The sequence below is a fragment of the Carlito syrichta genome, unplaced genomic scaffold (assembly GCF_000164805.1).
Source record: "Carlito syrichta isolate Samal-C Ts95f unplaced genomic scaffold, Tarsius_syrichta-2.0.1 Scaffold309644, whole genome shotgun sequence".
NCBI lineage: Eukaryota > Metazoa > Chordata > Mammalia > Primates > Tarsiidae > Carlito > Carlito syrichta.
Window position 1 is genome coordinate 22,249 of NW_007253740.1, and position 17,990 is coordinate 40,238.

At 46.5% G+C, this 17,990-nt stretch overlaps 1 protein-coding gene across 1 annotated transcript in view; it reads right to left on the reverse strand.

The window, feature by feature from the left end:
* LOC103269941 (oxysterol-binding protein-related protein 10) overlaps positions 1–17,990 on the reverse strand; it is a gene marked incomplete at its 3' end in the record, with an annotated part of 185,275 nt that overhangs the window by 18,046 nt on the left and 149,239 nt on the right. The window contains exon 7 of the mRNA XM_021717317.1: positions 17,770–17,924. Coding sequence (XP_021572992.1) covers positions 17,770–17,924 — 155 coding nt within the window. The remainder of the gene's footprint in view (positions 1–17,769; positions 17,925–17,990) is intronic.

Consider the following 17,990-nt stretch of genomic DNA (forward strand, 5'->3'; position numbering starts at 1 on the left):
GTTTTTCAACTGCACACTTGAAACCACTAATTGCTAGACCACCTTGCTTTCCCCACAAATTATACAGCTACAGGCTTGAACTCTATGGCTGCAACAGAGAAAAGGATACAAAGCAATGAGGGTGTGCAGAGCAGCAGCAGGGAAAAGCTCTGTGAGACTCGCAGTGGTTCTCGGACCGTGACACCGGTATCAGTGGGAACTTGACACAAACACAGAGCCTTGGGACCCACTCCAGACCTGCCAATTCCAAGTATCCAGGGACAGGGGCACAATCCTGTTTTTCACCACCTAGTCTTTTTTTTCTGAGTTGAGGTGTCACTTTGTCACCCAAGCTGGAGTGCAGGGGCACAATCATGGCTCACTGCGACCTCAACTTTCTGGGCTCAGGCAATCCTTCCACCTCAGCCTACTGAGTAGCTAGGATTACAGGCATGCACCACCATACCCTACACCTTTTTCTTTTCTTTTTTTTGGAGAGACGAGGTCTCACTATGTAGCCCAGGCTGAGTCTCACTCTGTTGCCCAGACTGGAGTGCAGTGGCACACTCCCGGCCACCGCAGCCTCGACCTACTGGGCTTTGGTGATCCTTCCCCCTCAGCCTTCCAAGTAGCTGGAACTACAGGCATGCACTACCATGCCCGGCTAATTTTTGATTTATTGTAGAGATGCGGTCTCGCCAAGTTGCCCAGGCGGGTCTCAAACCCATGGGCTCAGGCAATCCACTCACCTCGGCCTCCCAAAGCGCTGGGATTACAGGCTGAGCCACCGAGCCCAGCCTCTTTTATTTTAATAGAAGTATAAGTATAATTTATAGCTGGTACAAGGTAAAGATCTTATTGTACAGTTTCATGAGTTTTGACAAATCCATCACTTTCTACCCAACTTAATATATTTTAAAATCATTTTTAAGCATACAGTTCAGGAGTATTAACTATATTAACACTGTACAAAAGATCTCTAGAATGTTTTCATCCTGTAAAACTGAAACTCTATACCACTGGATAGCAACTCTCCCCTTCCCGCAGCCCCTGCAGAGACATTTGGCCAAGCCCTCCAGGTGATTGAGTACCCTGGTGTTTAGATGCACTGCTCTGAAGACCCCAGGCCATGGGGCCTGCCAGGAACAGCAGGGGAAAGCGGCTTTTTCAGGCGCCTGGTGCCCAGAGAAGAACACTGCAGGAGATGTGCTGCTGGCCCCTTCTGATTCTCCAAACCTAACCCCAAGCATCCAGTGTGGACAAGGCTCTGGGCTAGATGCTAGGGGGACCCAAACACAGACAAACGAACACATTTTCTCATACACACGTACAGGCACAAGTTGAAAAAGAAAACTGAATTCCTTCAACACTAGACCAGGTTCTAGAAATCTCTTTGGATGACCCCGAAACAGATCCAGAAAGTTATCCACTTTGGTTGGATTAAGGTGACTGTCTTTCCATCAGTGGCCACACCAGGCAGGCATTCGATTCTGATTTGCAATTTGGTCTGCCCGCTGTAATGACTGATGCTTCTCACCCGAAAATTTCCACCTAATTCTCTCCAGTGGAAATTACAGAAGGGTACGATAACACAAAGGGAGCAAGTAACCAGCGGCACTGCAAACCACAGAACAGTTTTGATTTACAAGTCATTAAAAGCAAGAGGCATTTACTGTTCTTTGCGGCCAAAAGGGATTGCCTCATGAATAATGGAAAAAGCAAAGTCTTTTAAAAACTCTTCTGCGCACCATGTTATAATGTGCTCTCCGGGCCACATGGAAGGCACACTTCCTGGGGACTCTGAGATGTGCCTGGCACGTGGCAATACATTCACACGGCAGAGCCTCGCCTTCCAGGGTCAAAACCAAGCACATCTGTCCCAGTTTGCCTCAAGAGGTGATTTCTGGATCATTCTCTCCTGACTCTTGAAAAACTCAATGTTTTAGTGCCCCAAGCAGATCAAGAGCGAGGAATTTTAGAAACAACCCAAAGCTCGGGTAATTTTAGGTTTTTAAACTTTTCTTAAGAATAGCTCTGGTAGATGCCAAGTATGTTCTGATTTCTGTCAATATGAACCCGCCCACCCCGCCCAAAAAAGGCGGTATCTAGGAGAAAACAGGCCCTAGTGTTTTGCAGAGAGAAACCAACAATGAAACTACCACAGCTCTTCATTCCACCAGGAAGAAGCCCCACAAATGCTCTGTTAAAGCTACAATCGCTAAACCCCATTCGACGTCTTCTGGATCAAACAGCAGGCATTTTCTCTTCTCTTTAATTTGCATTACATAAGTCCATTTTTCTAGCCGCTGTGACAGAGGACATTAAAAGAAGGCGTCCCCATGCTGTACTCGAATGTGAAATGATACTCGGGATCTAAGAGGGTAATTGCAGCAATTCATTTTTTTTTCATATTATTCCACCACCGTACAATCCAAATGAGGTTCACTATGTCCTCTACTCTAAAAACTGTCACATTATCACGCTCTGCTTTCCCTGCTCTCAAATGCTTCAATCAATGAAAACTTCACAGGGAAATTCTGAGATGGCTGAAATCAACCTATGGTGACACAAACAGCTTGTGGTGCCACTATTGACAATCAGAACTGCAGGAGTGTGACATTTAGCACAAAAAGAAGGAGGTGGGTTTTAAGGTATAAGCATACTCAGATAGGACCTATGCTCCATAAATACTAAGTTCTGGTTTTTGTTTGTTTGTATAGCTCTGATGTACAAAAATTCCACTTCCACAGCATCAAATAGTCCAAGCTAGGATTTCTCTCACTCGGATAGAGATTTTGGCCAAATTCTCTACTCTGAACAACCCATCCTCATCTCATTCATAAAACAGGATCATGAAACATATCCTTCCAGGAAGTTTCAAAATAACCCACAGTACCGACACTTGATTTGAAACTAATACTTAATTGGATACTTTATCATGCTACCCTTCATCCAATGTCTCTGAGTTTTTTTTAAGTTTAATTCCTGTCGTTGCTTCACTGTTAAGAAATAAAACTATTGTTATGGGCCAGGCACGGTGGCTCACCCCTGTAATCCCAGCACTTTGGGAGACAGAGGCGAGAGGATTGCCTGAGCCCAGGGGTTGGAGATCAGCCTGGGCAACTTGGCATGACCTCATCTCTACAATGAATAAATTAGCCAGTCATGGTGGCATGCACCTGCAGATCCAGCTACTTGGAAAGCTGAGGCAGAAGGATCGCCTGAACCCAGTAGGTTGAGGCCGTGGTGGTCATGAGCGTGCCACCGCACTCCAGCTGGGTGGCAGAGTAGAGACCCATTCAAAAAAAAGAGGCAAGTATCCTGCATAAAACTGCTTTTAAAACCAACAGTGTCAGATCCGGATGGGGACAGAGGGTCCAAACCAGAACTTCTGTGGATGGGATCCCTATGCATTTTGACATTTGTTTTCGAGCCAGGAGCAGGACAAGTGGGAAGGGAAGGGGAGCATGAGAACCGCTCCAAGTAGCAGTTCTTTTAGTGAGAGGACTGCCCAAGCCTTGCTAGATTCATTTCCAGGAAGAGTAAATGTGTGTATCAGTGATGGATGTTCCCAGAGCTGCTGTACATCCCTGCAAAGCAGCAAACACACAGAACCGCCTGGCAGCTCATTCCAGCAGGTGTTCCTAGTCAGCAACACGCAAAATCCTGGAGCTGAACTTTAAACCAATGCTGGGTCATGCAAGAGGAATCTGACTCTCAAAACAATTCCAGCTAAGGGAGCTTCGTGGGAAGCCATTTTACAGTGGGGACTATCATTGTGACCGCAGTCAGTGCCTCTTACTGCCAAAAGTGCACCCCCAAAGTGGTGGGAAAATGCTTGCCCGACATTATGAAGAACTCATGGGCTTGGTATTGAAAAAGAATTCTTAGAGAACATACATTAGAAAGGCCAACGACCCAAATGAAAAATGTGCAGGCCAGGCTCGGTGGCTCAGCCTGTAATCCCAGCGCTTTGGGAGGCCGAGGTGAGTGGATTGCCTGAGCCCGCGGGTTCGAGACCCGCCTGGGCAACCTGGTGAGACCTCGTCTCTACAATAAGTCAAAAAAAAACTATGGGCGTGGTAGTGCGCACCTGTAGTTTTGGCTACTTGGAAGGCTGAAGTGGAAGGATCACCAGAGCCCAGCAGGTCGAGGCTGCGGTGCCCAGGAGCGTGCCACTGCATTCCAGTCTGGGTGACAGAGTGAAACTCCAACTCAAAAAAAAAAAAAAGAAAAGAAAAATGTGCAAAGGCTATGAACAAGATATGAACGGTTAACAGATATGTGCAAACATATTTAACGTCACTCATTAATTATAAAAACAAATTAAAAACAAAATACTATTTCTTATCTTTTAAAAATTGGCAAGACGCCGGGTTCAGTGGCTCACCCTGTAATCCTGCGCCTTTGGGAGTGGATTGCCTGAGTCCGTGGGTTCGAGACCCGCCTGGGCAACTTGACAAAACCTAATCTCTACAATAAATCAAAAATCAGCCGGGCGTGGTAGCATGTGCCTGTAATTCCAGCTACTTGGAAGGCTGAGGTAGAAGGATCGCCGGAGCCCAGCAGGTCGAGGCTGTGGTGGCTGGGAGCGGCCACTGCACTCCAGTCTGGGTAACGGAGTGAGACTCCAACTCAAAAAAAAAAAAGGCAAGAAAAGAAGAGCTTGATATTCTTTCCTGCACGGTAAGATCCAAGCTTAGAAGCCCACACACATGGTTTGAGGGAGTCTAAATGTGGCTTAGTCTTGGAGGACAATTTGGTCATCAAATACCTCTCAAAATCTTAAATTCCCACATTTGTTGACTGAATGCCACTTAAATTCCATTGTTAGAAAGTCTGCCTACATAAGATGGATTTCAGTCATGTGTGGTGGTGGCTCACATCTGTAATCCCAGAACTTTGGGAAGATGAGGTATAGAAGGACTGCTTGAGCCAGGGAGTTCAAGACCAGTCTGGGTGACCTAGCAAGACTTCATCTCCAGAAAATTTCTTTTAAAAAATTAGCCAAGCATGGTGGTGTGCACCTGTAGTCCCAGCTACTCAGAAGGCTGAGACAGAAGGATTACCTGAGCCTAGATGGTCAAGACTGCACTGAGTTGTGATTGCGCCACTGCACTCCCACCTGGGTGGCAGAATGAGACCCTAACTCAAAAAAAAATGTATTTCCATAAGTGCACTAAAATATGTGTAGAGTACAATCAGTAATAGCAAAATACTGGACCACCTAAATGTCTCTCCTTAGGGTCCAATTAAATAAATTACTGATTAAATAAAATGTGGTACATAACTCCATGAATTAGGACAGATTCATAGAATGGAATGGCTTTGCAGCTGTTCAAAAGAATGCAAACAATCTCTGAACACTGACATGGGAAGATACCTGAGATATATTGTTAAGTTAAAAAACCACTGGACATTAGCCATAGTGTGACTCCATTGGCATAAATCATTTTTAGAAGAACGAATGCATGTATGTTTGCTGTGCAAACAAATTTCCCAGAAGAGACATACAGTAGCCCGTTCTCAGGGAGTGACATCAGAAGGAAGGATCACAATGGTGGGTTTTTACTTCTAACTTCCTCTAAGTTCTATTCTGTATTTTTTATGCAAAAATTTTGCCGCTTTACAATAATTTTTAAAAATCCCCCTCTTCCCACAACCATGCTACAAACTGTATGAAATGTCAAAGATGAGATGTCATGGCTTATATCTGGTTTATATCTGAGACTCTTGGGGGGGTGGGGGGAGGGGAGATGGCAGTGGCAGACTGGAGAAAAGAAAGTAAGGCTGAAAAGGCTTCGCTGTGCACAAAAAAGCAAAGCCAGGGACTTCTTTTCCAGAAACCAGTTCAGCTGAGCTGACTATTCTTTCTCTTCAAAGGGAGCAACGGAACAACTTGCTTGATTTCCAGCCAGAGGTCGAGCCCGGTTTTATTTCCATGGTTCAGCTAAAATAGTCCGTGAACGCCAGCCAACTCCCCTGATGCTGTAGGTGGAGAAATGGTCCAAACATGGCCACATCCTAATCCCCAGGCCTGGAAATCTGTTAGGGGAATTACGGTTGCTAATCAGCTGATCTTAGAATGGGGAGATGATCTTGGATTATCTGAGTGGTCTCAGTGTAAGCACAGGAACCTTAAGAGTAGAAGGGGGAGGCAGAAGAGGGAAGTCAAGGGAGATGGGACAGTGGAAGCAAGTCAACGTGATGCGACGCTCCTGGCTCTGAAGACGGAGGAAGGGGTGATGAGCTGAGGCATGCCGGCTGCCTCTAGAAGCTGGAAACGCCGAGGAAATAGATTCTTCCCTAGAGCCTGCAGAAAGGAACACAGCCAGGCCAATACCTTGCGTTTAGCCCACTGAGACCCCTGTTGGACTTCTAACTTACAGATTGTAAAGTAATAAATCTGTGGTAATTTGTTACAGCAGCAGTAGGAAACTAATACAACCTACTCCTACTTTCTTGATTTCTCTAAACCCAGACTTCCTCTGGTGAACAACCTGATGGGTGCTGTGAACATCAGCCCACCTTGGCCTCCTACCTGTGGGTGTTTACTGACCTGGGCCCACACCGCCGACTGGCCAGGTGCTGACAAAACTTCTTCAGAGAAAATCCGGGTGAGACACCAGCAGCAGAACAAATTTGATGATTATTAAAATAGCTATAGCCGAAGAAGCCGTATTTGAACAAGTTATTAATGGAAGTCCTCTGTAAATTACGCCCTACCATACCAATGGCAAATGTCAATACTTACACCCAGACTACTCCTTTGGAAGACTAACGAACGTAAAAGGGATCTCACTTAGAAAGCCCAGAACAGCCTACAAACACATGTTCTTAAGGGTTCCCCAAAGGCGTGGTGCTCTTATAAACAAGAATAAGCTAGATCGGCCTAAGAACAAATTTAATAAGAACCAACAATTATTATCATCATCATAATCAATACAGGGTCTCACTCAGGCTGGAGGACAGTGGCACAATCCTAGCTCACTGCAGCCTCAACCTCCTGAGTTCAACGTCTTGCCTCAGCCTCCCAAGTGGCTGGTACTACAGACACATGGCACCACGTCCGGCTCATTTTTTTTTTTTTTTTTGTAGAGATGAGGTCTTGCTATGTTTCCCAGGCTAGTCTCAAACTCCTGGGCTCATGCAATTCTCCTGCCTCAGTCTCCCAAAGTGCTGGGATTACAGGCATGGGCCACCAACCCCAGCCAGGAATGAGTATTAATGAGTGCCAGGCATCGAGCTGAACACTGGAAATATAGGATCTCGTATAATTCTCACAACATTTCCATCAGGAAAGTGCTATTGTTATGACCATTAATATTTCACATGCTCACGTTCTCACAGGCAGTCACTGAAAGAGTGTGGGTTCAGAGTGCTCCGTCAGACTCCACAGCTGGAACCCCAGAGAGACATTATGGCAATCCCATCCCTACCAAGTAACAGCTGGAAGTGACTTTCCTCTAGCCCAAAATGCAAAAAGAGAGGCAAGGGCCTTAGCTTTAGTCTTACAATCCTAGAAACGCAATCACTGAACTGCACCTCTCCAAAACACCCTTGGGACTGGGAAGAACTCTTTAACTCATCTCAACAGTCAAATTATCTAAAAAAAGAATCTCTCCTTTTCATTATTAGTTTGTATCCTATGCCCTACTGATGGATTGCTTTTTCAAGGAAACTGCGTTCTCAAATGATGTAAATAAAAAGCTTGCTTTTGTGATGTGGGGAATCAAGTTGATTATGATTATTATTTTTATTTTAGAGTCGGGGTCTCACTTTGTCACCCAGGCCGAAGTGCAGTGGCAACGATCATGGCTCAGTGCAGCTTCTATCTCCTGGGGCTCTCGGGCGATCCTTCTGCATCAGCCTCCTGAGTAACTGGGACTACAAAGTGTGTGACACACTGCCCAGGTAATCTCCCTCTGCTTTTTTTGTAGAGACAAGGTTTTGCTATGTTGCCCAGGGCTGGTCTTGAACTCCTGGGCTCAAACGATTCTCTCGCCTCCACCTCCCAAAGCGTTGGGATTACAGGCACGAGCCACCAGGCCCAGCAAGAATCAAGTTTGCAAAGGCTTCCGTGGAGGTGTGGTCAGTTACCATCCTGAACACCTGTCCCTCACTTCTTCAGGGCACAAAGGTACCCACTCATCTGCCTGAGAACCACTGACCTCACAGAGCAGCATCCAAAATGGGTAAGTATTTTCCCATAATGTCATGCATGGGAGTGGGTCCATTTCCAGAGTTATCCACAAAGCTATTTGAAACTCACAGTGTGGGTGAAATACGACACCCACATATGGAGATTTGATCGCTTGAAATATTAATTTGAAGATAACCACAATAAAGCAAAGCCATCTACATTTCCTGTTCTTTTGTAGGAAAAGCAGTTCTGAGGACATGATCGTGGGAAGCGTGGATAGAGATATGGAGCAATCTGAAGAGCCCGTCCATGATTTCAAGGACTGATACACCGTTCTCAGGGATGCTTAATTTCACTTCCAAAACAGTTTGGTTTCCTTTTCCTTCACATGACTGCATTTCTGCCACTTTTTTTTTTTTTTTTTTTTGAGGTGGAGTCTCACTCTGTAGCCCAGGCTGGAGTGCAGTGGCACGCACATGGCCACCGCAGCATCAACCTGCTGGGCTCAGATGATCCTTCCACTCCAGTCTTCCAAGTAGCCGGAACCACAAGTACATGCCACCACATCCGGCTAATTTTTTTATTTATTGTAGAGACGAGGTCTCACCATGTTGCCCAGGCTGGTCTCAAACCTGTAGGCTCAGGCAATTCTCTCGCCTCGGCCTCCCAAAGTGCTGGGATTACAGGCTTGAGCCACCGCGCCCGGCTCTGCCACTCTTATACTTAGCGTTGATGAGGTCATTTAATGGGACTCCTACGGTGGATACAGGGAGCCTCACATGACATAAGGACAGTCTGAGCTGTCTGTGGATGGTGAATGACAGAGATCAGGGTGGAGCTTGGGAGGGACAAGAGTCCAGTGTCATCAGAGAGAGAAAAACGGTGACAGAGCACCACATGGCATCCAACTACCCTGAGCACTGCATGAAGCCCATCCCACTGGCCCTGGCTGCTCCCGTATCTGCAGGGGCAAGGAGGACTATGGTCTTGGGGTGATGGACAGCCAAACACAGCCAAATACTTGGGCACAATGTGTCCAAGTATTACAGAAATGGCTGAGTCCAACATCCATAGATTCTGGAAAGCACCATCAGAACTCAGACAATTCTATAGTTCGCTCACTCCCTCCGTTTCATACACAGTATACACACAACCCACCTTCTGTCTAGCTGCTCGTCCCTATCATCATTGCCAAAAAAATTAAACATCTACAATTATTAACACACAAGAAGCCCCTGCCACACACAGTGCCATCAGCCATCGACAGAACTCAATTCAAGTGACACCAGAACTCAAAGCCCAAAGCGTACACGAGAAATATTTTACTCTTTTCTTCCATAACGTTCTTTCTCCAAGATTGTAAGTCTCTGAGCGTCGACGCTCCATCTTCGGAACGTGAACGTCATCAGAGCCGGCAAATAAATCAATCACCTTGATAACAGTCATTCACCGTGGGCAAATAAAAATGTAAGGCAGGCAGATGGTGAGGCGCTCATTTCGACGGGTGTAATTTCATGGAACTAGGCAAGTGAGAAGGAAGCAGAGAGAGCTGTGAAATTTGGGGCCACATTTAGAGTGAGACTAAATACCCCAAACAACGGAGTACGAAAAACGTTCGCATCGCACTGCTCCAATCTCTCCAACTCTCCTCTCCTCCGGTTCAGATCTGACTTGCTCCCTTCATGGCAACAAGAATGACGGCAAGGAAAAGAGAATCACGGAGGAAGGAGGGAAAACACAGACTCAGCACCGTCCTGCTTCAAACCCTTTCCATTCACCAGTTTCAAAGCGCTTAATCCTTTGAGTACTGCTGCAGAACAGGAGAGATTAAACTACTTGGGGAGGGGGCTGATTTTTTTCATGTGCCTCCAGCTCACAATGGGCAAATGAGGGTAGCATCCTTCCCTACACTCTAGTGGGTGTTTATGTCACAAAGCCACGCTGGCCTTGGGGGAGGGAAAAGAAGGAAGGCCATATGGCGAAAATTCCTAAGACTACCCTCGAAGACTCGCTTATTCTAGACCCTTATTCTAGTGTCAAAGCTCATTACAAACACCGAAACACATCCTACTGGCCCCAGCAAAGGCATGGGTTGCCACCCTCCGCTACATTCCACTCCTCTCGTGTAAAGGAAACACCCATGAAAAGACAAAAGTTTATTATCACCCATGAAAAAAGAAGAGAGAAAGAGGAAGGGAAAAGGGATGGAGGGAAGAAAACGTCCTTAAAAAAGCAGCATACGCTGAAAAAACCCCCTCCCCAGAGAGACACAGGAAATTATACTCTCATGCCTTGTGGTCAGAGAGCTCATGAAAGCTGCCAGCAACCAAGTCTGACAAGTTCTTGAAAAATACACACAGGGCTTAGGTGTGTGTGTGAGGGTTATGCTGTTGGGCTGTAGAGAAGGTGACTGGCTCGGTGGCTCAGCCTGTAATCCCAGCACTTTGGAAGGCCGAGGTGAGTGGATTGCCTGAGCCCGCAGGTTCAAGACCCACCTGGGCAACTTGGCGAGACTTCATCTCTACAATAAATCAAAAATTAGCCGGGCGGGGTAACACGTGCCTGTAGTTCCGGCTACTTGGAAGGCTGAGGGGGAAGGATCGCTGGAGCCCAGCAGGTCGAGGCTGTGGTGGCCGGGAGAGTGCCAGGGCACTCCAGTTAGGACGACTAAGTGAGATTCCAACTCAAAAAAAAAGAAAGGTTCCATTCAATGCCCAGCACAAAGTAGGAGCTCAGTATTTACTGAATAAACAAATAATTGCATAGATGAGTAATCTACACAACACAGAACAATCCAACAATGGAGTGACGTATTTTCAAGCATAAGTAGCAATCCAGATTCTTCCAATTTTTAATAAGTTCTGCTGGTCTGATACCTATGAGGCTTATCTTCTGCATCTGTCAGAAAGGTAAACCACTTTCTTTCCAGTCCAACAGCCAGAAGAGGAAAAGAAAAAAAATCGAGATGCTCAAATCCCTGTCCATTTCCATAGTGGTATGACCTACGTGGAATGCCCTCAGTAGCTCCTCGAAAGGGCTATAAGAATTCCACATATAACCACAACCATCCAGAATCTGTTGGTTCGCCGATCATGGCCAATGGCTAGACATGGACCAGTGAACAGAAGAGACTTCTCCCTGGAGCGCTCCAGGACACTGGCCACTAATGAATCTTTCCTTATGGCAACAAAAGATTAAGTCCTATGTCCCTCAGGGAGGAGCACAGAAGAGACGAGACTGACGGGGAGTGTGCTAGTTATGAAAATACCAGTGGATCTCCTCACTCACATTCAGTTATTAAATATTTACAGAGTAACTACCACATGCATCGTGCTCTCCTAAATATTTTGGAGTCTCCAGAGAAGAATTCGACATGGGGTCTGCCCTCAGTTTGGTCTATGAGATGAAGCAGCCAGGTGAGAAATTTTGCGGGAGCTGAAAATACCCACTGCATGAAGACAAGCTGCTCAGGGGAGATTAAGAAGTAGAGCAGACATGATCTGTTACTACCCAAAAGTCATTACCCTCTTCTCCCTGGTTAACAAAATCCCATTTCTGGTCTTTCTGGGATCCAAAATCCCTCTAATCTCAGGTAGGGCACCTTCCTCCATAGCCAGGGAGGGTGACTCATGAAAACCCAGTTACCTTCTACCAGTTTTAGGTCTTGGGGTAGGAGACTGATCCAGTGCTGACTGTGAGACACCAGGACAAGCAGACTAAGGGGCTCCCCTTCACAAATAAAAAGACAATGTCTTGAGAAGAATCCCATATCTCTTCCTTCCTTCTAAAGGAGGATTCAGTGCTTGGGTCCACAGTCATGATGCTGCAACCACAAAGTGACAAGCGTGAGGACAAAAAGCCAACAGCAGGAAAAACGGAAGAAATCTACATCTTTGGGGCCATGGATAGGATAGCCATTGCACCAAACCTGGAACATCTGCTGCCAGAATCCTTTTGTGAGAAAACTAAGTTCACGGTTGTTTGAGCTGCTAATTACTGGATTTCCTGTTATTTGCATCTGAAAGAATCCTACCTGAAAGGTGTGGTTTAAGGAAAGGGCACTAGCTTGGGAGAAAGAAGCCCAGCTGTCAGTTTCCTTTCTCCCAAGGACCGGTTTTGTGATTTCGCCAAGTGAGTCAGTCACTTTGGTTTGCGGAGTAGCCACTGGACTCCTATGGACTATCCTAATATTTTGTGATCACAAGAAAAAAAGTATCTCTTCTATAGACTCTGAGAAGGAGATGCAGTCTGTTGACGATGAGCTAAGGAGTAGTGTGTTGTGGGGTAATCCTATTATCCCCAAACTTCCTTTTTTGTGTGTGAGTCTGAATCTCATTCTGTTGCCCACCCAGGCTGGAGTGCAGTGGCACGCTCACAGCCATCGCGACCTCAACCTGCTGGGCTCAGGTGAGCCTAATGTCTCAGCCTTCCAAGTAGCTGGAACTATAGGCGCATGCCACCACGCCCAGCTAATTTTTTCAAAATTTATTGTAGAGACGAGATCTTGCCATGTTGCCCGGGCTGGTCTCGAACCCCTGGACTCAGGCAATCCTCTCACCCCTGCCTCCCAAAGTGCTGGGATTACAGGCTGAGCCACCGAGCCCAGTTCCTAGACACATTTATGCATCTTCATCAGTGTACATCTATCTGTGCATTTATGAAGACTACAGATATGAGAAAAACAGGCTGAGGGGATTGTACTGGCCAGGCTTCAACCTGAAAGTCAGAGGATTTCAATCGACAGCTTTATTCAGTAGTTCAAAAGTTCAGTGCTAAAATGGCAATTCAACTGAGAGCATGGCAGTTCTTCTTGTGGCAGAACTCAGCTAAATCTTTTATATGTCTCCTTCTGTTATTCTTAAAACCTTCTCCTCTCTTAGGGAAGAGGAATTATGACATGCTTACTTGAAATTCAATTGAGTCATTTTCTTTTTTTTTTGAGTTGGAGTCTCACTCTGTCATGCTCAAAATCACTGCGGCCTCGACCTGCTGGGCTCAGGTGATCCTTCTGCCTCAGGCTTCCAAGTAGCTGGAACTACATGCGTGCACCTCCACGCCCGGCTAATTTTTTTATTTATTGTAGAGACAAGGTCTCACCAAATTGCCCAGGCTGGTCTTGAACCCCTGGACTCAGGCAATCCTCTCACCTCAGCCTCCCAAAGTGCTGGGATTACAGGCTTGAGCCACCGTGCCAGGCCGCCATTTTCTACCAAAGTTCATTTGGCTGACATATACACTGATCTAGTGCCTAGCACGTACGGACATGATGAGAAGTCTTTCTACACCTGCTAGATTTGGGGAATAGGAGGTGCATGGTCTCCTGGTAGCAACTGTTGCCACTAAAATTCGGACAATTAACTAGGTAAAGCTTCTAACTGGCACAAGCAACATGGAGGTTGACAGGAGTGGATGGCAGAGATGATGGGATTGCTCTAGAGGTGCAGGTTTGAAAATCCTCTGCTTAGAGTCCCCGGGGGTGGGATTAATAGCACTGACTGTTCTAAGGTTAGTGCCCAGGCACCAAACAGTTGCCTCAAATAATTAACACAACATTAGTTTTCATTGCTTTCCTTTTCCACTGTATCTGCGGAGTTTCTGAGGAAGATTGTAAAGTGTACCAAATGTTCTCCAACTAGAGAATGGATAATGGATAAATGAGTCGTGGCCCAGTGGATGCTACTCAACAAAAAGGAACGAGCTGCTATGATTCACATAACAACATGGATGAATCTCCAATGCATTATGCTGAGTGGAAGGAGCCCACCTCAAAAGTCTTCACACCACCTGGTTCCGCTGATACGAAGTGTTCTAGAAAAGACAAAAACTCTAAGGACAGGAAGCATCCACGGTTGTCCAGGGGTAGAGGGAAGATTTGGCTATAAGGGACACAAGGGAACTTGGGGGTGGTAGAACTGTTCTATACAGGCTGAATATCCCATCTCCAAGCCTCATCTCTATAGAAAAAACCCCCAAATCACCCAGGTGTGGTGGCACATGCCTGTAGTTGCAGCTACTCGGGAAGCTGAGATGGGAGCATCACCTCTGCCTAGGAAGTCAAGGCTGTGGTGGCCATGAACAGACCACTGCACTCCAGCCTGGGTAACAGAGTGAGACTCTGACAGAAAAAAAAAGGAATCTGACTCTAAGAAAGTCTGGGACGTGAAGCTCAGGTTTTCAATCTCTTCATTCAAGAGAGTGGAAGGAACGTCAAGAGACCCAGTCCGCAGTGTCTATGCCAATCACCCTTCTTCTGGTCCTGAAACGAGGCATGTTTGACAAAGAAGCACAAAAACCTTTTTTCTATCTGAACTGACATTTCAAATGCTTGAGAGAGTGGAGCAATTGTTCTACTAACAGGTAAAACCAAGATCCTCATTCATTTCATTATGGAAGAATATTTCATTTTCACATTTTGTTAGTTCTAGCCCCGGCAGAATGAAACTCCAAGATCGACTGCATTTGATAACAGAGCCAACTGCGACTCTCTTCGAACTCATATATTAAACACACACTGCTCTTCGAGCTTTTATTTTGCTGGGAATTAAACAGACTGAGCTCGAACATGCATGATTTTTCCAGAAGTAAGTTATTTTATGGTAAGCCTGAACCAGCAGAGAGGAGGGACCTTTGTATCCTAACTGTTCTCCCCAAAGACCTAACATGATTGAAACCATAAACCAGAATAGTTAATTTAGCCCAAGTACCATAATAACCACCATTCTTAAAATTAGTCACCCAGATGGGCTCGGTGGCTCAGACTGTAATCCCACGCCTTGGGAGGCTGGGGTGAGTGGATTGCCTGAGCCCGCGGGTTCAAGACCCGCCTGGGCAACTTGGTGAGACCTCATCTCTACAATAAAACAAAAAATTAGCCAGGTGTGGTAGCGCACGTCTGTAGTTGCAGCTACTTGGAAGGCTGAGGTGGAAGGATCGCCGGAGCTCAGCAGGTCGAGGCTGCGGTGGCTGGGAGCGGCCACTGCACTCCAGTCTGGGCGACCGAGTGAGACTCCAACTCAAAAAAACAAAAAAAATTAGTCACCCAACAATCCCTCACATAGGTAACTATATTCTCTACATCAAAAAGGTTAAGGAACCTTCTCCCAAGGAATTCTTAGCCTCTGGAAATTTTCCTTCATTTCTTATAGAGTTATTTCTCCAAATTGTACGGAAATGAGACCATGGAAACACTTTCCTTTTTTCTGACAGAAAAACCATAGGGAGGATATCGCTAGCTTCTTCGACCACTCAGAGAGAAAATGTGAAAAAACACAACGGCCTACAAAGAAAAATAGCATCCAACCAACACCAGCTGTTCGGGTTTTGAGAACCATCTACCAGAGCAGTCGATGGGAAAAATGAGGGGAGTCTTTGCAGAAGGACCCTAAGTCTCCCTTCTCAGACAACCATCCCGACACCACCTCACTCTATATAAGTCTCTCACTGCTATATGGAATCATCAAACAAAATTGTATACGGTGCTGACAAAACCATTGATGACAAAAATGACAGCTAAAAATTAATGACAGTCCCTAACATAATGAACGAAGTTCGGGCTAGTTCTTTTTCTTTGGGATATATTTTAAAAGCTGAACTTGGGAGCCAGTTATTTCTCATGGACGTTTATATACTATCTTTTGTAATGCTACTGGCTGGTAAGGCCAAGCAAGCAATAATTTTCTGTACAAGTAAGAGACCTGGCCTCTCAAACTTTGGGGGTCAGGGGCACCTACCAGGCAAAAGCAGAAGGAACACTAAGGGTTCCAGAGTAAGGAACACCGGTGGCCCTGATAAGTATGTAATTAGCTCCCGTTAGGTTTTGCCCAAGAATGCTACTGGAAATGAAGACCTAAAAAATGAGTCGGACTCGGTGGCTCAGCCTGTAATCCCGCGCGTTTGGAAGGCTGAGGTGAGTGGACTGCCTGAGTTCGCGGGTTCGAGACACGCCTGGGCAACTTGGCAAGACCTCATCTCTACAATAAAATCAAAATGAGCTGGGCGTGGTAGCGCACGACTGTAGTTCCAGCTACTTGGAAGGCTGAGGCAGAAGGATCACTGGAGCCCAGCAGGTCGAGGCTGCGGTGGCCAGGAGTGGCCACTGCACTCCAGTCTGGGTGACAGAGTGAGACTCCAACTCAAAAAAAAAAAAAGAAATGATTACTAGGCTGGGCGCGGTGGCTCATGCCTGTAATCCCAGCACTTTGGGAGGTCGAGGCAGGAGGATTGCCTGAGCCCGGTAGTTTGAGACCAACCTGGGCAACATGGTTCTACAAAAAAAAATTTTAAATTAGCCAGGTGTGTAGGGCACACCTGTAGTTTCAGCTACTTGGGAGGCTGAGGTGGAAGGATAACCTGAGTCCAGTAAGTTGAGGCTGTGGTGGCCATAAGCATGCCACTGCACTCCAGCCTGGGGTCAGTGAGACTCTTACTCAAAAAAAAAAAATAATTACTAAAGATTTAATAACTCACTTTTCTACCATTTACACAGTTGCCAACTTACCTTCCAGTTCACCTGTACATTAGCTGCGTGCTATTTTTTCAGTCCGAAACTCCTTGTACCTACAGTTTAAATGCTTCTCAAAAGTGCACAGCCCCTGTTCCCTCCACACTCTGCTAGAGCACCTTAAAGATACTAATGAAATATCTGTGGGCAGACGAATCTGTCTCTGTACGAGCTACGCTACTAAGTCACTGTCAGAGAATATGATCCTGGGAAGCTTGGAGAAAAAGGTCAGTGGATCACCAACCAAGACCATATGATTGAAGCTGCCTGGGGTGGGAGGGAACAGGACTTTCAACCTTATTCAATAGATTTTGTAAGCGTTCTCCAGTTCTCAGGCTAAAATGTTTTCAGCTGAAATTAACAACCACCTCTAACACATGGTCAAAGGTAGCCGCAGCCCGGCATGAGAAACCATATCGAGAGGACACGTGCATCCAGAGAAAAAGAAACGGCAAAAAAGAACTCACGACACCAAGTCAAATCGACAAAAGCAAAGGCTGCAATTGGCTCCCTGCCAGCTGCCATGTAGGGGCAGGGATAGGAGAGCCCAGGCGGGTGGGGCAGGTGACGGAGTCCAGGAAGCCCCCGGGAGCCTGGCTGGTCGTCCTGCAAAGGCTGTTCCTCCCGTCAAGGCAGGCCGGTGCCCTCTGCAGCCTGGGCCTGGGCTGCAGTGCAACACCTTCCAGAAGACTCGGTCACAGCCCCCGGCTCCTGGCCCGGTTCAGGAGCATGCAGGAGTCGAGCGTGCGAGGAAGGAGCTTGGATGAGCAGGAACCGCACGGAGAAGCCATAATTCGGGGAGCGACATAATATATTGCAACTGCTGCCGGCATGTCAATAAGGCATCGTTTTAATGGGTCCGTTAGACTGTCTCCCACTTTGAGTTAAAACGACTCCTATTTCCATGAAAATAGGAGGCCCCCTCCTTCCAGGATCACAATTCACCCACGGCAGCTGCCAGACGCAAGAACAAGGGAAGTGCCAGGCATGCACATCGCTGATTGCGTCTCTCCAGAAAATTCCTCCATTTTATAATTTGTCTTCTCTTATAACAGAGAGATGAGCAAGTTACAAATATAATCACCGTATTTCTGAACAAGCGATGACACCAGCCACGAACGTGCCCGAGAGAGGACGGCTAGCTTACCTCTGGCTCTGGCTGTAAGGCAGGCTCATCTTCTGTGGAGTTGGGTAAAATTGCCCAGGTGATGTTGGCACTGGCTGATGGCAGGGAGCCAAGTGTCCCGTTTTTCAGCTGCTCTGTGGAATGCGACTTGGGCCCGTGCCATCCCAGGATGTTTTCTGAAATAAAGACCTAGAATGATGCCAGGCATTTTCCAAAACATCGACCGCTCATGAAATGCCCAT